This window comes from Apteryx rowi, unplaced genomic scaffold, assembly GCF_003343035.1.
Source record: "Apteryx rowi isolate R43461 unplaced genomic scaffold, aptRow1 scaffold_49, whole genome shotgun sequence".
Taxonomy (NCBI): Eukaryota; Metazoa; Chordata; class Aves; order Apterygiformes; family Apterygidae; genus Apteryx; species Apteryx rowi.
The window spans coordinates 1413171-1435008 of record NW_020450749.1 but is presented as its reverse complement, the minus strand read 5'-3'; the positions used below and the strand labels follow the sequence as shown (position 1 = coordinate 1435008).

At 41.0% G+C, this 21838-nt stretch overlaps 1 protein-coding gene across 1 annotated transcript in view; it reads left to right on the top strand.

The window, feature by feature from the left end:
* The window catches only part of PTPN5 (protein tyrosine phosphatase, non-receptor type 5), a 67569-nt gene that overhangs the window by 34518 nt on the left and 11213 nt on the right, over positions 1 to 21838 (top strand). Inside the window, exons 5-10 of the mRNA XM_026078915.1 lie at positions 331 to 569; positions 3918 to 4107; positions 7143 to 7227; positions 11867 to 11946; positions 12441 to 12578; positions 16016 to 16126. Coding sequence (XP_025934700.1) covers positions 331 to 569; positions 3918 to 4107; positions 7143 to 7227; positions 11867 to 11946; positions 12441 to 12578; positions 16016 to 16126 — 843 coding nt within the window. The remainder of the gene's footprint in view (positions 1 to 330; positions 570 to 3917; positions 4108 to 7142; positions 7228 to 11866; positions 11947 to 12440; positions 12579 to 16015; positions 16127 to 21838) is intronic.

The following is a 21838-nucleotide window of genomic DNA, read 5'->3' as shown; positions in this document are numbered from 1 at the left end:
GGGTAATAAACTGAACAAAAGGACAGTGCTATCACATTGGCTTGCATATGACAGTCACAAGCACATTCCGCTTCCACTGTGTCCCTGAGTTAAGCCTGGCTACCTCTGTGGAAACATCTGTGGCTGAAAACGTGTTTGAATAGGTGGATGTGAATCCTTGTAACATGCGCTACAAAGCTGCTCCTGCATGGAACATTCCTGTCCTCTTTAATAGCGTCCAGTTCTACGAGGTATAGTGAATCGGGCTGCTGCCCTAAAGACACATCCTCTAGGCTGTATGGAAGGGCTGGCAACAAGCAGAAAGGTTTTTTAAATGTTTGTTTCCTCCAGTTTTGGCATCTGGTCAGAGCCCGTCCAGACCCCCCCTTTCCGCTACAAGAGGACAGACGCCAATCTGTGAGCCGCCAGCCTTCATTCACGTACTCAGAGTGGACAGAGGATAAAAATGAGGATGACTTCCTAGATTTGGATCCTGTACCGGAGACCCCGGTCTTTGACTGCGTAATGGACATTAAAGCGGAGACAGATCCAGCTACGCTAACGGTTAAGTCCGTGGGCTTGCAAGAAAGGTAGGGCAGATGCAATGAAGAGGGGAAAGTTTGGTCCCAGATTTTATGGGCTTAGGAGTTCTGTGCCTAACAGGAAGCTTTGCTGCCTTCATGAATGTCACTTTAAAATGCAGTTTCAAAGCCAAGCAGCTGCTTCATTTCCTATCTGTTTTCAGTCCAGTCATAAATATACAATATACTAGCCAACAAATGTGTGGTTTCCAGATGGCTGTCAACAAGTCTTATTCAGAAGTGACATTTGTTTCCTTTAGGAGATCCATTTGTGTTTGATTAGTCTCTTGCCATTCCCCGAGATGGCAACTGCATAGCATGAAAACCACTGTAGGGCATTGAAACTTTTTGCCACCAAAATGGACCCCATTAATTTTTTTTCCTATCACTCATGCTGGAGGATTAGTCCTTTCTCCAAAAGCCAGTTGTAGTACAAATGGTCATCAGTAGTAGTTCTCTTATAAATGGGTTGGTCCTAAAGTAAATTAATTCCTTTGAAAAGAATCTGATAATGAAATTTGGGGTAAGCTGGTGTTCACTCCTTGAACCAGTGAGAGAACAGAGCTTCTCAGAGATTCACAGCTGGGAAAGGACAGTTTTAAGACAAAATGAAGATGGGAAGGATACAGTATTGATTTGTGTTGCATTTCTCCATCTTCACTCCTGTATCTTACAGAAGGGTCACTGTGATGGGCATGCTTTGAAAGACACAGAAGCCCAGAGATATGTGAATTCCAGAACGTGTGAGTGGGGACAGGGGAAGGTGCAGCAGAGTGCCGAGCACTCAGTTGGGTTGAACTATCCTTACCTTTTCATCCATAAGATTATTTCACTTTACTAGTCTTCTGTGTGTCCACATGTGCGTGTGTGTGTGTGTAAGGGAAGGAGAAGTACACCACATTTGGCATCCTCATCTCTGAAGCTGAGGATGGTTTAAAGTTCCTATCCTGTCATCTTCTGTGGACCACAGGAAGCCTGAGTTTGCATTGTTGGCAGCCTGCATCTCTCTTTATGCTGCTATTTCAGTTGTCTCAGCAAAACAGAAGGCAGATCTCAAGGACAGAAATCCTGTCAAGAAATTCTGCAAAGATGGTGGTGTTATGAATAAGAATGAGGTTCCTGAAGGGCCCAACGTAGAAAAGTATCACTTTCTTTGTTCCAAGGTGTTCAAGCTTAATTGGAGTGTTAACAATAGTTAATGCTCTCATCTAAAACTTAAAAACAGGGTAGATTGTCTAAAAGTGTATGATACCAAGTTTCCAAAGCTCCACGTGCTGCTACTTGATAAAAGAGGAGTGTTACAGCAGAGGCCTTTAATTTGCCTCTAGGAGCTTATAATGTTTTTTCTCACACTTTAATCATGGTTATATCATTTGGCCTAAAATGTCACACCTTTTACATTATAATCTTCTGCTTTAAATATGAGATTACAGTGACCTCTAGGGCGTGTCCCTGAGCCTGTTGATATCAGTGAGTTTTGTCATTGTTTTCATTATGGGCAAGATGGGTCTTGAAATGCAACAGTCATTTGTGCCTTTCACCATCCCTGATTTCATTCCATCTCTCTTTAGAGATTATGCCATTTCTTCTCAGGTGACAGGCTGCAGGAAAACTACAAACTGTTTCAAGAGATGTAGTGAATATCAACAACAATTAAAAACTGTCAGGGAAGCAGAGATGGGCTATAGGAAGCAATTGCTTGAAGTTCGCACACTATATAGAATGTGTACACTAAGATGTAAAATAAATATCTTTTTAACATACATGTGCTTGAGAAGTCAGACACTATTTCAGATTTGGGTTGTGCTCTGACCGATTTCATTCACGTCAAGCATTGGTCACTCTTTATGTGTTACTGTGTTAAATTACCTACCCACCCCTCCTCTTCATCCATCCTGCTTCTCCATCTCTTTCATCTCTGTCATTCCTTAACCGCCTGCAGCATTACAAGGATAACCACTAGCTAAATTCAAACAGCACTGAATGTCATCCTTAAGAAGAGACAATCTCATTTCCGCATCCTGAAGAGATATTAATATCTTTATATACTTAGCCTCTTCTACCTTAAAAAAAATGAAAAGCATTTGTTACCAGTCAAATGCAGCTATTTCTGTGGGGGAAATGTAGTAGCTATTTAACAGCTCACAGGATAGGGTCAAAATCTTATAAAAAGTGCCACTAAAAATTCAATGTCTACCACTATTGGTTATGTTTCATGCAAGACTATTTTCCCCATGACTGTGAATCATAGCAGGAGGCTGGCTGCACATCTTTTGGAAACGCTCCTGAATCCAGAAAAGGGCTGTCATCCTAGTAACAACTTCTGCCCTTCTTCTCTGTGAGCTGCTTGTGCCTGTGTGCATACATATTTTTCAACAGCTCCTGCAAGTAGTTCCCAAGTAAATTTTGCCAATTGAGAGTCACCAAATATAGGTCTCCTGTGTGGATGTATAGAATATTACAGATAGTAATCATCATATTGCATGGTGTTATTATTGTTCTAAAGATACTTAACTACAAATTCACTGATGACATTTGGACCTTACTTTTGTCTATAGTGTGTGAGATTGGCAGAAGCTCAGGAATGCTTTAAAACTGCATTCAATAAACAGTGCTCGGATTTTGGCGGCTTCATTTTATAGCATGGCTAACTTATGTAAATGCCACTAACATTTCTGCACTCAACAACACCAGTGTTTTTAGCATCACTGTCAAAATGTTCGGGCCTTGATTTTACCCTTCTCACAGTTAACTGTTGTGGAGGAAAAGCTTTTCAGACAGAAAAATTATTTACAGTAATGGGTCAGCATCTCCTGCCCTTATTCATGTTGAACTGGTAACATTTATCTCAAGATCTTACCACACTGATGTTGTTCTGGGCTACTGGTAAATGCTTATTCAGTAGGAGTAGACTGTCAGATCTGACCTAAAGAAAACTAGGACCAGGATTTTCACTGATGGTGTTTAAAATGTCAGTCCATATTTAGGCATCCAAAAATATGGTGTGATCTACACAAGTACTAAAACTTCCTTGCAGTTGCCTGCTCAACATCTTTGAAAAGCAAGTTGCTTGTATTTAGGTGGCAGTACAGAGAGTTACCTCACTATAGACAACGTTTTGAAAGTGTTGGCCTTCATCTTCCAGTGTGTTTTCATTACAGAAACGATCTTCTGGTCTTGGCTACATCACCCATTGTTCACAGGTAGTGACAGTAATGTACCCAGCATAATCAGCTGAGTGTTTTTCTAAAGTTGCTGTTTATCTGTCCTCGGGACTGTATCCATTGCTGTCACATACTGGCAATGGTGGGTCAATCTCTCCTGTTGTAAACAAACTCTGATTGCTCTCTTTTGCAGGAGAGGTTCAAATGTTTCGCTCACATTGGATATGTGTACACCAGGCTGTTCTGAGCAAGGTTTTGGCTATGTCATGTCACCACGGGAACAGTCAGCTCAAGAATACCTCCAGACAGCATCAAACATCCTTACTGAAGAGGAGCTGCACAAGAAAGCGTTGGATCCTTTCATACTCCAGGCAGAGTTCTTTGTGAGTATTCTGACCTCTCTCTGTGGAGTAAGAGTCCAGCAGCATCAGAAGAGTGGGATGTTGTCTCTCTTCTCTGAATCTTGATATTATTTTCCGAAAGACTAAAATGAGTAAATAAAAACTCCACTTCCATCAGTGAAGCACTTAATGAAATCCTCAAATTCATCACCCTTTGAAATGACAATGTCTGAAAGGTTGCAGTGATCTTGCCACTTGCAAATGACAGAATTGGTCTGGCAATGAAAAACAGCTGTTTTCACAAGTTTGTTTATTTTTCTCAGCATGTTATGTTTAAGGGAAAAAAATTCACTAGACTATAGAAAAAAAAGCCAAGTTTGCTGTAGGCATGACTTCTTGAAATCTGTGGAGTTGCCCTAGGGATGAAATCAACCCAAATGAATGCTCTTTACTCTTCGGTGCTTGGCATGGAGCTATTGTCTGAATTGCCTGAATGTTCTCCTGACGACTGAAGCACAGGATGGCTGTGTCACTCAGCAGGAGCTGTAGAGAGTATGTTTTATTGTTTTTATCTGCACAAAATTTTTTTATTAGCTATAAGCTGCTCTTTTAGTTGCTTTTAGGATTCTGAAGTATGTTTCCCTGGTTTCTGTATCCTCTCTTAATTTGGGAGAAAGAACTCTTAGCCTCATTTGGGGGAAAAATACAGCCTTGACATACACAGATGAAGTAAGCAGGTGAAAATTGGATTTCTAAGTAGTTTGGGATAAAGGCCAGATACATTTCAGTCTGGTAAGTAGGATGGCATTTTAGTTATGAGCATTCCATCTGAGTCTCCTCCCTAACTGTTTGAGTCTCCCCCATAGGTGTTGCCATTTGTACCYGGGCAAAAAATGCAAAATGCTGCAGTGGATATGACTCTTATGTCTACTAGACGGGGTTGTAAATTACTGCACAAGATGGGAACTAACCAAGGCACAGTCTCTGCACCCTGGGGTATTTCAGGGCATGTAATCAAGAGCTACTGAAGCTATTGCCAGCTTATCAAATATTCTCTTGGGTGTGGAATCCCAGCAGAGCGGGGGGAGGAGGATGCCCTGCAACACAGCTGTCCTTTCAGCCTGTCCTCCTTGTGACCTGTAAGGTCTAACACTTCAGAGTACTCCTTGCCATCCACCCTCCTCATGCAGTTTCTAGGTTTTATTCCCTTTCCAAGCAGATAGAGGTGCGATAGTTTGGACTTTAGTTTTAAAACAGACCGCCAAATATGTGGGGCTCTTAATCCACGTAGTGCTGTACAAGTTAACAAAGAGCAGCTTTTGTGTAGGCAGCCTCTGATTCTTTTAATGTAAAGCATCTATTGCTGTTCTGGAGAGGAAGTGTTTGCTTACTGAGTGTCTGAGTTGACTGCTAAACAAGTCAACATACAGTTTCATCAGTCTCTAAGGCCCACTGTAGCTTTCAAGCAAAGAAAGTAATGTAAGAAAAAAAATAAGTTTCGTTTCTCTGAGAGCTCTTGAATGAGTTTTCCTGGTGTTCAGGAAATCATTTTCATCAGCCAAACCATCCCCAGCCATTTTCATTCTTTAATGAAAATTGAAAAAGTGTAGATAAAAATGCCATTTAATCAAAAATTCATTCAATTAAAAAAAAGTAAACTAGACTTTTTATGAAACAGTTATCACCAGCTAGCCCTGTAGCATGTGTTTTCAGTCTGTATCTAACCTAATTGGTTTTCAAAGTCCAAATTCACGATGAAGCAAGAAGCTGTGTTTCTTTTTAGAAGAAAAGTCAGAGGTGTCACTTGCAGGGCCAACTCCTCAAATTCTTACAGACTTTAGAGGTTTTTAAGGCAAAATCCTGTTGATTTCAGAAAGACTTTGCTTGAGTAGTAAATGACTAAATGCCAAAGACCATGGAGCTTGGCTCAAGCAGAGTTTTGGGTAACTAAATATCACATAACAACTGAGGAAAACCTGTAGGTTTAGTTCCCAGGCAGTTCCCCAAATTGAGAAGAAACTATGTGGTAGATCCACCAAATAGCACCTCCACAATTGCTTTATTGTTGTATTATTAATTGCCTCTGGTTAAGCCCAACACTCTGCTCACTGCTGTGTGAGACACAGAATGCAGACAATCACTCTTCCAAAGCTCCAGAATTTGACATAGTTCGTAGCTCTGCTCATCCTGATTTCCTCCCAGTGTGAGGATTGCCTGCCTGTCTTACTCAACCCTGACTCCATTCCCAGTATGTCCAGTACTGACCTCCCACCTCCAGCGTGCTGTGGCTGGGAGGACCAGCAGTGCTCGCAAGCTCCCCTTGCCTCGTCCTTGCTGAGCCTGGCTGATGCCTCCCAACCCCTCGCACACCTGCTGACTCCAGTCAGTGCTTACGCTGTTTGTCACTGCCCTCCCTGCCTGGGGTTGATGCTTCGTAAGAAACGAGTAGTGAGACCAAGAAGCCCCTCCGTCTTTGTGTGTCCTTTAGTCCAGTAGCGTAGAGAGCAGGTAACCAGTGAACACCTGTTTGCTGCCCTTGCCCATGGAGCTGGGAAATGTGGAGAGCACAAAGAGCGACCCCCCAAATCCATAGTGGCAGGTCACAATGCCAGCCTGTCACAGTGTGTGTCATAATTTGTTGCTGGTGAGAATCATCAGCAAATTATTCCCTTTGCCCTAAGAGAGAGGGAAGGACTGCGAATCAGAAAGGATTGTGTCTGAGGTCCAGCAATTTTGGAGCAGGGTATCTTACGTACCACCTTTTGCTGAGTTCTGTGCCTACACTTGTAATTCAGTTCTAATAATGCTAGGAGCTAACATAATGCCATTGTGCATATTACTTAATGAATCAGTCACTATGAACGTTTTCATATTAAGTATTTCAGAAAAGAAAGCCAGTGACAGTAAAAGGAAACATCAATCATGTTTTGGTGGTAAATTGCTAGAAGTACGGTACCATATGTCTCAGCTGACTTCATCACTTCTCCTCCCTCCCAAGCAGGACGTAATGTGCTTGGATTTTTTTTCATTCCTCTTGTGAATCTAATAATGCTACCTACTCTGCATTTTTTGAACAGGAAATTCCAATGAACTTCGTTGATCCAAAGGAATATGATATTCCAGGCTTAGTACGGAAGAATCGCTACAAAACAATTCTCCCAAGTAAGTTCCCTGCTTTTTAAGTCAGTGAGGCAGAGTGGTTTGTTCCACATGCTGAAAGACTTTGCACTTTGCTTTCCAGGATATATCAACTGTGTTGTCACTACCATGTGTTGTCCAAGGGCAACATTTATGAAGCAGCAACATGACTTTGAAGCATAAATCAAATTTCAAAAGGGGTACAGAGCATGGAGAACCTAAGATTCACTGTCCATCAGGAGGACTTAAGTTTTTAAGTCATTAGAATTGAATCATGTGGTGCTGTTCTACCTGAGACCTTGGTGTGTTTATTCATATGTTACTTAGTATTTTCTTTGATAAACTCCTTTAGAAGGGCTAAATTCTAGCAGTGTTGTTATCCTGAGCAATGTTTTTTTTTTTTCTCAGAATCCTACCTCACGTGCAAAATGAGAACAGGTATCAGGAGCCAGCCTGGCTTTATGATAATACAGAAAATCAAAATCTTTTTCTATTATGGTATTTTTATTTTCAGCCAAGAATACAAACTTGGGGAAACATTTTGATTTGGAACTGATTTTTTAGAAATATCATCATCTTCCTCTTTCATATTTCAAGATACATTTAAAATTGATACAGGTAGAAGATGTCATGCCTCTTTTTTGCTCTAAGCCATTGTTGGAAGATGTCATCACTAGCCACAGTAACTCTATTTGCAAAGCCCAAATAGTTCTGTGTCAGGTTAGCAAAGATAAATGTGGAGAAGTCAAAAATGTACTCAGCTATATATGCCATTTTAGGCAACAAAGAAGGTTGGAAAATGGTTCCAGATTTTTGCCAACAATCCCATGTGTGCAAACCTTCTGATGACTTTGCACTCCACCTTAGACCAGAACTGCAAAAGCACAAAGCCAGATGTTTCAGATTTTTTTTTTCTTAAAATGAACTAGTGATTCAGGTGAATCATTCAAGCATTAATTCACTGTTTTTACAAGAAAGGAAAGATTTGAAAAGTGGCTAGTGATTTCAATTGCCTCCATTACAGATGTCCAGATGGCTTTATTTTAAAGTGACCTGGATATTCTGAAGTTGGCATCTAATGCATATTTTGAGAACTGGATCCATTTCAAATATCCCAAATTGGATGTTTAAACAGAAACATCAAAATTGCTGCCATTTTTAACACCCTCTTCCTGTGTTGTGAACTGAGTTGTAAAGGTATATGGCTCTTTGTCATATACTTTTAGGAATGATCACTCAGCAGGTTAATTACTTGCTGCAAACTCCATCTCAGCCTTACAAATATTTGCTGGCAGCCATTGCTATCGCTTTGACCTCTCAGGATTAAGATAACTAGCTCGTACCCTACCGTGCCTCCAAGGATTAACAAGTTGATTCAAAGCCCTTTATGATCTGGATTTTTTTTTCTGAATGAATTCTGAAACCAGCAGTCTCTGTGCAATGTGATGGCACGGCGTTGCTGGCTGTGACCAGAGGATGGCCTCATGTCCCTGAGGAAAGAAGAGGGCTTCCCTSTTAGCTCCCCCCATCTCCAAGAATATGGTGCCAGCAGTGAGAAGGCTAACAGGGAAGCTCTACGTCCCCTTTAAGCCATAAAGTTGAAGATCCCAGTAAATTATCCATGGGCAAAGTAGGGGAGGGAACTGAAGGCAAGATGAGGGAGAGAAGAACTCTTTTAGGCTTTGAGCATCCTGTGGTTTTCTGGTTTGCAAGCTGACCCAGTGTATCCTGTGCTGCTTTGCATATCTACCTTCCATTCCTCTAAGTTCTGGCTGTAGTAAGCAGTAATGGCAGGAACTGCTGAACAAGCTGCAGCAGGGCAGGCTCACACAACTATGGTTACCATTTTACTTTACTGTAGGGGACAGAAAGTGTTTGATTATCCAACTAGTGTCAAACCCAAAATCTATTACTTTGAATTTAAAAAGTAACTAAAATTCTCTTACCAGCTGCATCTCCAGAAGTAGTCTAGGCAGTTATCATAAAAGGTAAGCAGTCACTTAACATAATGATCAGTTAGTTGCAACTCTAGCGTTATTTGTAGTAAGTTAGAGACATGATAATAGGCTCTAATTCATCTAATTTATTTTTCTTTTGTAGTAAATTCTTTTTGCAGATTCCCCGGTTTTGGTGGTGGTGGTAGTGAAATGGCTTAAAAGGGGCGTTTTTGGTGGCAGAAGGGTCTTTCTGGAGAAATGCCATGCTAAGGAGGTTAATTTGGATATTTCATGAATGTGAAGTTGCATGTTTGCAGACAATCTGATCCTCTTCTGGGGAAGAGTCCTACGGAATATCATAGAAAATGGTAACTTTTCTTTAGGACATTTGGAAGCACTTTTTGAATATAATAGAAAAATATGTTCTGTGGAGTTCCAGAGGTGGGTGAGAACCTATTGGTGGATGTTGTATATCAGTCTCATTGAATCTTTTTTTCAAGAGTAATGTTTAGACAGACTTCTTTAATTTCTGCGCAGCCCTATTGCTTTTACCCCATTCTGAGTTAGGCAGAACATTTCAGTAAGCCTAGTCAGTTGCTCTAAAATGTCAGATCTAGTGTAAATGCAAGTATATTATTGTATATACTGTATAAAAGATTATGGAACAAATAGCTGGCATACTGTTTGTTTTCTTGGAGGTATGGACTACTACTGTTTGTTTTGTTTTTTAAAGGAGTGGGACCTACTTGAACCTGGCCTGTGCCCTGGTTTTGTCTTGGCAAAAGTGTTTTGATCAAAAGTATGACTTGATTTTTTCTTTATTGAAAATTTGAAATTTGTACCCCAGACTCTAATGCTATTAAAGTGTTACTTTGATATTTTTTCTCAAAGTAATGAGCTATTCCTGCTTATCTATGTATTTCTAAGAGATACAATTCAGCTTCAGTTATACTTTCTGTAAAACAGTGCAACTTCTTTCTGTCAACAATGCATTAATAGTCCTCTCATAACATATAATAATAATATCATTGAAACTGTTCACTAACATACTACCTTAGCAAAATTAAATGCTACATTAACAGAAGAATCATAGTATTATCATTTGGAATGAAAGCATTTTATAAAAATTTTTTTAGTGTTTGTGGATACAACAGTAACAAAGTCCACACTGAAAAGTAATTTCAGATACTACTGCAGTTGATGAATGCTTAAAGAACCCCTTATTTACAAGTTTGCCAAGAACTCTACTTGACAAAGTTCTTCAGATCCATTTTATTTCTCCCTAAAGTCCCCACTATAAGTTGGACAACATAATATTATCATTGTTGTTAGTAGAGAAAATCACATAATCATTACTCAGACTTCAACAGACTTCATGGGTGAGACTCTGCATAAAACCCAGGCAAAGGTACTTCATGCAAGGGCCCTAAATACCAAGTCTAGTGACATTTGAAAAAGCATCTGGCAACTACTGTTGCCTTTTTAAGTGATTTTGTGACATGTGGGCTTTAGAATTACTGATCCACTGAGTTTACCTCCTGTCTTGTCTCACAATCTCCCTGGCAGTAGAGAGGCAAGCAAAGGGGAATAGGAGGGAACTGTATTTCAGAGAAACTCGCTGAGTTTCAGTGCTTTTGTGCTGTAAGGCAGTAACTTTGTTAATACCTTTGCTTTGCAGATTGTGATTATATTATCACATTACAGATAACGTGAATCAGATCTGTCTGAGGACAGCATTTCATGTGCAGTCTGTGTTCATAATACAACAGAAATTGCTGTGTGCTTGGTCCTTTGTGCTTTCCACAATATCACACTATTTTTGCACAAGTTTTATTTTGTTCTGGTTTCTGAACAGGCTCAATATTTTATGAAGAAGTTATTTGTGATTTGTTTTTTATATTCTCCTGGTGATATACTGCTGCTGTTTGCTGAAGCCTCTGCCACAAGGGTGTTCCTTGTTAATGATGACAAACTCGTGTTACTTGTGAAAGTGGATGAATGTGGGCCTGTGTCAGCTCCCATTAAAATCAGTGGAACAGCTCCCATTGACTTCAGTGAGAATTTGATGGAACTTCCCAGATGGAATAATGTATTCATTCGTTGTCTTATTTAAACAAGAATAATGTTTCATAAACAGTCCCAATGAGGGAAACTCAAGTACTGAAGCAACTTTGCAAAGTATATGAGACTGTTAATATTCCTCAATTTCTCTTTAAGCATCATATTTATTAATAGCACATCTCAGAGTTTAGTTCACTGCAAGACAAAACAGGGGAAAAGAATTGTTGTCTTCTTGCTTGCTTTCAGGCAAGGAATATGTGTTTGTGGTTTGAGAGAGAAGGTGTTTGCTGTCATTTCACAAACGATATTCTAATGTCTTACAAGCCAGGATGTGTTCATTGACCTAACAAATTGAGAARTACTTTCCTAGAGCTAAAAAGTTACTGCTTTTCCAGAGTAACTGTGCAACCCTGAATCTCCAACACAAACAATTAAAAAGGCTTCAGAGAGCAGGTAAAACTATCAGAGGGAGCAAAATGACCCCAACCACCCTTTCCCTTTTTTTGTGTTAACATTTTAACATGGGAGCTCTCCAAGGCCACTACCATGTGTTGTGATGCCCATTGTATGCATCTAAATGTCTGGCTGTACAAAATAATCTTGTGTCTCTCGTTCACTCCTCTCAGCAACTAATAAACTGTAGCTTATCTCTTTACACATTTCAGATCCTCACAGCAGAGTGTGCCTTACCTCAGCTGATCAGGACGACCCCCTTAGCTCTTACATCAATGCTAACTACGTCAGGGTAAGAACTCAACAGTCCAGTATGTCTGCCTGGCCTCTCTCAGCCACTGTTAACAGAAACAGAATTGCAACATCCACTGGCTTTTAAAGGCATCCCAGCTGATCTGATTGCTCTTCTCTCCTGCTTACATTAACTGAAAACCAAATCTCAAAGTGCTACTCTACAGGTTCAGACCAGACAAAAACATGCTTCTGCACTTACTGATATGAATTGGTTGTCAGTTGACCCGACCAAGGCACTAGAAAACAAGCCTTTATAAGGCTCTTGACCTAGCCAGAGTCACCTCAAGGCTATGGGACTCTCATTACTGGAATTGTGAGAGTCCATATGCTGCCTTTGCTCCTATGTACACATGTGCAGGAGAGAGAGAGGGGAAGAACCGATGCCGTGAAGTCTCCATTCCAACCAGTGGCAGCTCTCTGTTTAAAGACTGAACCCTTGTGGTTGTGGTGGGCATCCCTGTTAAAATTGATCTCTTGTTGTTTTGTTGGCAGGGCTATGGAGGAGAGGAAAAGGTATATATTGCTACTCAGGGACCGATAGTTAATACTGTAAGTGATTTCTGGAGAATGGTGTGGCAGGAGCGTTGTCCCATCATTGTCATGATTACCAATATAGAAGAGATGAATGAGGTAATGATGTTACATATAGTCTATATTTTTATCTGTACTCTAGCAGATATTTTCAGCACAGATGCTAAGCCTGTGGAAATAAGTGAAAAGAAGCTAGTTCAGTGGCCTGAGCTATCAGAGCCAGCATTAAATTTTTCAGACTCAGAGAAGATGTGGGTTTTTTCCTGCTTTTTGGTGAGGTTACTGTAAGTCTTGTTCTGCTGTGTGACTTAACCTACTGCTATTTTTGCCATTTTTCCTCTCCCAGCTGACCTAAGGCCTCTATAAACCCAGCTCTATTTGCAGAAACTCTTTAAAGTTCTTTGTAAAGGTGTCAAAAGCAATAGCGCTCCATCCCTACTTATTTTTAAGATTGAATATCTTTAATTAACAGAGTCAGTACTTCTTTTTCTTGCATTTATTATGGTTTAATGCCTGTATTCACCTTTCTTTGTGGCTACCCCTGATTTGTGGAACATACTGGTTATGGTGCCCAACAGCTACAGCTGACTTGAGTGCAGAGGCCTCTTATTGAGTGTGTCTAGGAAATGCCACTGGAATATTGAAATTGATTAAGGTGCTTAAGTTTTCTGTTTACCACCTGCTGGAATTTGTACTTCTGGAAATTAAATCTTCACAGTGTTTCTGCTAATCAACCTAATGTGATACTATTTTCAGTTTAAAATATTGCTGCCTTCCAGCTGTTCATTACTAACTTGCCTGCTGAAATACTTGCCCCATAGCAGAGTTGGCAGAACCACATGTCCGAGTTTCAGTTCACAGGCAGGTATCTGAGTTCAGACCCACCTTTACTGGCAGAGCAGGATGTGAGCCTGTGGTTTGGGCATGCATTGGTCTCTGCAGCCCCTCTCACCTCTGGCAGCAAGGTGAAGCAGAGCACTCCAAATGGTATTTCTTAGACTGCAGCAGCAGTATTTGTCAGTGCTCATTCCTGAGAACCCATTGGTAATTTAGGTGAGATTGTTTCCTTTTGAGAAGAAGCTTTAGACACTTAGATGCCCAAGAGTGTAGGCATACCATCATACATGCTGAGTTATGATGGCTTAACTGCTAGCTGGTAGCTGAGTGCCCATAATTATACACGTGCATAAACCTCTAGCTTTGCCCGGTTGTGAAGTAAATTGCTTTAGCTTGAATTTCAGTGAAAAAGACATGAACTAGATGGACACACACAGAATTACTATGCTTTACAAGTTAATAACCATCAGTTATTGCAGCTAGCTGATTGGACAGGTGCTCTTAGGATTTTGCTGATGCAAAGTAGTGTGTGTTGCTGGCCTGAATGTTATCTCACTGAGATTTGTACTAACATGTTTCAACTCACATCTGCCTCTAACTGAGAGGAGCACACAGTTTGTTACTACAGAGCTGAAATGATAACTTTTTCATGGGTCTGAGGGGCCAGTTTATGGGAAATAACATGTTAAGGTATTATGACATAGTGTACCAGAATCAGTTAAGCACTTTGAAAACGTTTATCCTTTTTAAGAAGGAGAAAAAGGCAGAGGAAATACTGATCCTGTATGTTTTATGTGTTGAGGAGTTCTCCCACTATAGCTTTTATAGCAAGGTTGTATAACAGGAATGCAAAATAACCTTTACATCCAGAGTTCCTCTTATGCACACTGACAAAGTATTTCACCCATCATATCAGCCGTGGGAAGCAGTGCACTGCAGTGCTGTAGCGCTGTGTAAGTGAAGCTTGCTGCAGCCTATATATCGTAACAGACTGTTGAGTCTTTTCTGCTACCTTTTGTATCAAAAATTAAATGATGTCAGGAATCTCAGTCATAAATACAGGGTAAGTGCTTCCATATGAATGTTTCCTATACTCATTCCCTTTTTTCCAGAATGCGTATTAATATATGAATAACAGGACTCAGAGTATATAGATTGAAAACCAAAACCTTTGTTCTCCCATTATGCTAGTAACAGAGGCTTTGTGTATCTCTTTGGTGCAGTGACTTTGCTAATACGAGTATGAAGAGCTCTGTATCTCAGCCCTCTGTCACATCTAATCTGAACTGACAGACAGCCCACAGAAATGAGTGGGCAATCTTACTCCACTCTGAAGCAGAACAACGTCTGTGCTATTGATAGTTGCTAGCGCACTTGACGATTTTTACAATGGAGTCTGCAGTTTAAGAGGAGGGGAAGAAAAAACGCAATCTGCGTAAATAATTTTTACAGACACAGTGGGCCACATTCCCAGTGGGTTATTAACTGGTGCACTATGCAGATGGAAGAACACTGATTCTCCCACACAAAAATTTTGACTCAGTACTTTTCAAGATACTTTTCTGTTGTTTGTCTTCCTTCTGAAGTGGAATTATTTTTGGAGGGGGAGAGCAACACATAATTTAACTTGTTACCTTACTTCAAGATTGTGCCCAGTCATGCAAAAGAGGAAGCTTACAGACATCCTCTTTAACAGGTATTGTCCAGCAGCAGGTCCTTATTCTCCTGTGATAACAAAAAGTTGCTTCTTTATCACAAGGGAGCCTTTATCTCAGACCCTGCCTTCTTCATGTCATTCCCCTTGAAAATCCTCTTCCATGAACCAGTCCCTATACCACTTGAAAATGCTTATCTCTTCCCTTGCCTTCTGACTAGCTGAAGGAGAGATTGCATACAAAAAATACCAGTTGTTGTCAGTCGTCTTTCCAGGATAGGAGAGTTCCAGGTTCCCCCTTTACTCGTGTCTAGGGCATCAGTACCACAGCTGAGATTTGCAAGTGGACTATAGCTTGTCTGGTTGTGTTGGCTGCATCCCTGGCTGCATTTTGGTGAAATTAAATGCAGTATTCTGATAGCTCTTACAGCTGTTGCTTCCTTTTAGTTCCCTAGCTTTGATGAAAGATTCTCCATCTCCATTTAAAGTGGGTTTTGGTACATAATCTAAATTCCTAAAACATCCCCAGTCATGTTCTTTTGTACAAAAACCTATGAAAATGATAATTTTATTTTCAGAGAGCAAAGGCCCTTTATCAAAAATAGAAAAGATGTATTTTGTGTTTCCATATCCATTTATGCACACCACAGAAATATTAATAATCAATGTATGTAATACTAATGATTATCATAAGAAAATAATATAAAAACACAGGTTATTAATAAACATAGATACCTTGCCCCTGGTCTCCCTAGTGAACCTTCAAAATACACATCACCTTGCATGAAGGTAAATTAGGATGTGAGCATTTAAAAGCGGTCATTAGTAGTTATTTTATTTGTGTGGTTTTTATCACGCAGTCAGGCTGAGTGCAGCAAAAACCGCCTGAAATGTAGTCCCTTTATAGAAAGTGAAAACTCGTACTTATTATAGAAACAACCTTCATTCATATTCATCTGTGCATGCGCTATATCCAATTTCAGAGGAGTAAAAATGAGCCTCCCTTGATGTCTGCTTAACTAGGTTTATTTTATATTGCACACAGAAATGCACAGAATATTGGCCAGAGGAACGGGTCACCTACGAAGGAATAGAAATCACAGTTAACCAAGTCATACAAGCAGATGATTACCGTTTAAGGCTCATCACCCTAAAGGTAAATCGTTCAAGTGTACTTACCATAACTTGGAAATCTAAACCATTAATCTCCACAGTGTATTACCATACAAATATCACTTTTCATTACTGCAGTCATTACGGCTTTGCCCAGTTCGCCAACATACAAAGACTACATTAATATAAGCAGTCAGAGATTTAGACTGCATATGTACAACCTGGAGATTTCCAGACCAATTGTAATAGCAATGGGTTCACTCACTGGAAGAAATCAGTGAGTCATTCTGTGCCCATGTCTTCTGTATTGACTGGTCATTTAGAATGGCATGTTAGCTCAGGGATAGCTTCTTACCAGTCTTTGCAAGTCATACTTAAGACAGCACTTGTACAGTAATCTGCTAAACTCTGCGGTGATTTTCTGCAGAGTTGAAAGGCTTTGGGTATGCTTTGGGCCGCTGACACAGAAAAGGCGTTACCCTGATTTACACTGCCAGGGGACTGTATGTACATATGYGGTATTGGTGGACTACATGAAACATTTAGATTGTACTTCTTGTCTTTATAGAAGCATTATTAAGATGCTCTCAGACTGCTGTGTACCCACCTTTTTTTTATACCTGCAATGACTTTTGTGCTATTAACAAGAGGTGGGAGAGTTGAGACCTGAGCAAAAGGCTTTTTAATTTTGCTTGCCTGGCTTCAGTTTCTCTCAGCAGTGGAACTGCCGGTCTGCTGGTCATTTATCAGTGGTGTGGTAACACCACTTCTGTTCACCATGGCTGAACCCCTTTTAATCACAGAATCACAGAATCACAGAATCACTGAGGTTGGAAGGGACCTCTGGAGATCATCTAGTCCAACCCCCCTGCTCAAGCAGGGTCACCTAGAGCACATTGCACAGGATTGCATCCAGGCGGCTTTTGAATATCTCCAGAGAAGGAGACTCCACCACCTCTTGGGGCAACCTGTTCCAGTGCTCTGTCACCCTCACAGTGAAAAAGTTTTTCCTCATGTTAAGATGGAAGCGTCTGTGTTTCAGTTTGTGCCCATTGCCTCGCGTCCTGTCGCTCGGCACCACTGAAAAGAGTCTGGTCCCATCCTCTCGACACCCTCCCTTCACATACTTGTACACATTGATAAGATCTCCTCTCAGCCTTCTCTTCTCCAAGCTAAACAGGCCAAGCTCTCTCAGCCTTTCCTCATAAGAGAGATGCTCCAGTCCCCTAATCATCTTTGTGGCCCTTCGCTGGACTTGCTCCAGTAGTGCCACATCCCTCTTGTACTGGGGAGCCCAGAACTGGACGCAGTACTCCAGATGTGGCCTCACCAGGGCTGAGGAGAGGGGGAGGATCACTTCCCTCGACCTGCTGGCARCACTCTTYCYGATGCAGCCCAGGATACCATTGGCCTTCTTGGCCACAAGGGCACATTGCTGCCTCATGCTTAACTTGGTGTCCACCAGCACTCCCAGGTCCTTCTCAGCAGAGCTGCTTTCCAGCAGGTCAACCCCCAGCCTGTACTGGTGCATGGGGTTATTCCTCCCCAGGTGCAGGACCCTGCACTTSCCTTTGTTGAAYTTCATGAGGTTCCTCTCYGCCCACCTCTCCAGCCTCTCCAGGTCTCTCTGAATGGCAGCACAGCCCTCTGGCGTATCGGCCACTCCTCCCAGTTTTGTATCAGCAGCAAACTTGCTGAGTGTGCACTCTGTGCCTTCATCCAGGTCATTGATGAAGAAGTTGAACAAGACTGGACCCAGTACTGACCCCTGGGGGACACCGCTAGCTACAGGCCTCCAACTAGACTCTGTGCCACTGATCACAACTCTCTGAGCTCTGCCATTCAGCCACTTCTCAAGCCACCTCACTCTCCACTCATCTAACCCACACTTCCTGAGCTTGTCTATGAGGATGCTATGGGAGACAGTGTCAAAAGCCTTGCTGAAGTCTAGGTAGACAACATCCACTGCTCTCCCCTCATCTACCCAGCCAGTCATTCCATCAGAGAAGGCTATCAGATTGGTTAGGCATGATTTCCCCTTGGTGAAGCCATGCTGACTACTCCTGATCACCTTCTTTTCCTCCACATGCGTGGAGATGGCTTCCAGGATGAGCTGCTCCATCACCTTTCCAGGGATGGAGGTGAGGCTGACTGGCCTGTAGTTCCCTGGGTCCTCCTTCTTGCCCTTTTTGAAGACTGGGGTACCATTCTAATTTATGCAACAATTTATTCTGAGTAATTTGGCTGACTTGACATGGAAGATGCTTTAATGGATCATTCTAGTCTAAGACAAACTGTTGATGCCCTTTAAAAAAACACTTCACCACAGCATCCCCCATGCTAGCATTTCTAAGCATAGTATCCTTCCAGCTAACTAGATGTCTAGTTTCACATGCCAGTAACCATTCTGTCATCTTGTGAATACAGAGTTTCAGCACAGATTTAATTTTTAGGTACTCAGTTGCTACTTACCTAAAGTACCAGAGTCCTATTCTACAACTATTTTCATCACTAGGTTCTAGAGTCTCAAGCTACGTGTTTTAATAAGAACAGACTATTTGCATAACCTTTGCATGTCGTTTATCTACCAGATCTACCCCGACCTCAGTGTAACAACACAATTTCTTTCCAAGTGGAAAAAACCCTCCTTTATCCAACCAGTTTCAAGTCTCTTCAGCCATATGCTAATAGGCAGAAAGCCAGCACATGAAATCCCATGTCTGGATTGAGTGTGGAAAGTCTGTCGCTCATGCTTTTGGCAAAGACAGCAAGGAGAATATTGCACTTTCAGACAAATGGGAAGTAAAGATGATTTTCAAGTGTGTTGCAGACTTGCAGCAGTCTTAAATACATTGTGCAGCAGCAAGAATGATACTCAGCTTAATTCTACTAGAATGAAAGTAGCTTACAGAATTAGTCATTTTTTTTAGTAATGATGATGGAACGGAATTCCCTCAGTAAAAATCTGCAATCTCTACCAGAATAGTTTCCTCATAATCATTTTAAAAGTCACAGCTGAGTACAGCATTTAGTATTAATGAATATTGCATTTCTTAAGCGTGGCATTAACTTTAGCACTTTAGGTTGAAATTTTCTTTATTTTCAGATTTTTCTAGCAGAAAACCACTTTCCCTCTATTTTTATGGAAGGAAACTTTTTTTTTTTCCCTCACGGGGAGGGATCATTCAACTTCTTTTCGGGAAGGTAATAGCCAATGCTATTTTCAGATGGGAATTACAAGGGAGCAGCTTTTAATATTAATATTGCAGTAGCATATCCAGAAAAGAATTTCATTTTACCAGGTGCTGCACAATAAGCAGCTCATAACAAAGAAACAGCCCTGAAGAGCTTACAATGAAAACATAAAATACATATACAATACAAGTGTAATAAGCCACACTCCTGTCTTGTAAGTACCTTTCAGACTAATACTCATCCTTGCAGAATGTTTTCTTCCTCCAACGACCTCTCAGTGTTGTTCTGTATCCTCTTGTCCTTGCTCAGTTCTTTCTGAGGTAACGCTCTCTGTGTTGGAGAGGGAGCTTCTGAATTTAGACTCAGATATGCATATATCTTTCCTGCGTATATGGCTGTGCTGGATCTCACAGAAAAAGGCCAGCAAACTGAAAGCCAAATTATTTGTCAAGGCAGGCATACCTCCTATGCTCAGGCACTAACAGAAAGAAGAAAAGAAAAGCCAGAGCAGCAGAGTACAGCAAAGTCAGAAGTAAAAAAATATAAAAACCCCACTGTTTCTCAGTCATAGCCAAGGAAGACAAATAGTTTCCTGTCACAAGCAATACTAAAACTTTTACTGGCAGTACACATCTCCAAGGATGTAGTTCCTTCCTGCTCAAATGATTTGATTGTTTTGATTATTTACTTTAAGCTTGCATCCCCAGTTTATTTTTCAGTTAAACAACACTTTGGTTTTCAGTATCAGTGGAGCAGTCCCACAAAAAAGATGTTGGGTAGTGAACTGTTGAGTTCTAGAGCTGAAATAAAGGCTCCATCTGTTAAGCTACTGTTGCCTAGAACTGTAAGTTTGTCATGTAGTAACAGTAGTGGAGTAGCAGGTCTGGACTATACATATTCTAACTGGCATGGTAGTGAAAACTAGAAAAGCCATGAACAGAATCCTGTTTTCCGTTAACGAGAGGTAAAGTGATCAGAAATGTATGATACCACCACCAACACTATATGGTTACTGCATGTGTTAAAAGATGGACTGTCGTGCTTCTCTCAGCACAGGGGACAGGATTTGGCAAGCTGTAGGATGTTAGAAAATGCTCAAGAAAGGTTTTGCAAGGGCAAGGCTTGTTTTCTTTCTCAAAGCAACCTGCCAGTGTTTAGCCACTGATTCATTATCTCAGCCTTAGCTACAGCATGCATGATGGTAGGCTTCAAGCCATCAATTAAATCCTGCTTCCTCCTACCTGTTCCCAAGCCTTCTCAATCTCAAGGAAGCACTGATAAAGAATATTTTATTAAAGTCAAAATAAAGTGTACAGAATCACTGAAGTCAGGATTCCCTAAGCAGAAGTATAAAACTGGTAACAGCAAGGACAAAACTGAAGACATCTGGAGTTGATAATTAGAATTTTGGCTGTTTTCTGTTTCTGCCAAATGAGTGACTTTATGTAATGATTCATGTTTTTCTTCAGATAGCCTTTCTCTTTTTGCTTTTCTCTCAGTATTACTGACAACATTTGGATTCTAATTTTCAAAATCAACTTAAGGACTCTATTATTCATTACTTCAATGGCTCGCGCATAGTCACACATTCAAAAGTGATTGCGTATGTTCATGTAAGTACCTGGTCTAGTTCACTGTAGTGAGCTCAGGTACTATTCATCTAACCATGATAGCCTGGAGCTCCATGACTACTAGTCTCCTCTCTTAACTTAAAACATCATCTCAGCAGGGTAAACAACCTGAGGGGAGGCTCTATACTACAATAGTAAGGCGCTCTCCTCCTAAACTGAGCTAGACATACCCTTAAGGTTCCTATGGCTGTGCTTTAATGAGCAACTCAAACCAGTATGAGCTGGAACAGTGACTAAATGAAGTCCAGTCTCCCTTTGCCCAGCCTCTTGTTACTACCCTTGTGCCATCTCCTCTCATGTGCCAACACAAGTATTTGTGTGACTCTGTGGTAAGCCTGAGGGGGAATCTGATCCAGCTGAAAATGAATCCAGCAGGATTTAAAAAACAGTGTTTAATAGATCACTTCCCTGATCCAGTTAACAGTGAAGCCATGCAAAAGCATTTCCAGCTTAAGAGAAGAATGGGAAGTGGCAGCCACAGAGCACTTTGTAACATCCAGTCAGTCAGGGGAACTTACAAGTATTTCAAAATTTTTGTGCCTGGCTCTTCAGCAAGAGCCAAAGTTGTTCTTTTTTCCTCCCCTCTCAAATTCAGCCAGCCATGTGTTTAAGGGAAGGTTGTGGAAACTAACACTTACGTTCCTGGACCTTCTGAAGACATTTGTGTAGCCCAGTGCCAGCTGGCTCATGCAATGGCTGGAAGGGTAAGGCCGATTCATGGAGCTCCATTTTATGATTTGGCAGCTTTATAAATCACACAGAAGGATGTCACTTTGGACACATAAAATCAGAAGCACATGGTGCTACTTGGCACTCAGAAATGATAATGGCATAGTTGCTATATTCATAGCCTTTCTGAGACAGTGAGGGAATCAGAATTCATGTCTCATAAGAATCCCTGGACTGCAGCTAGATACAATTCCCACCTT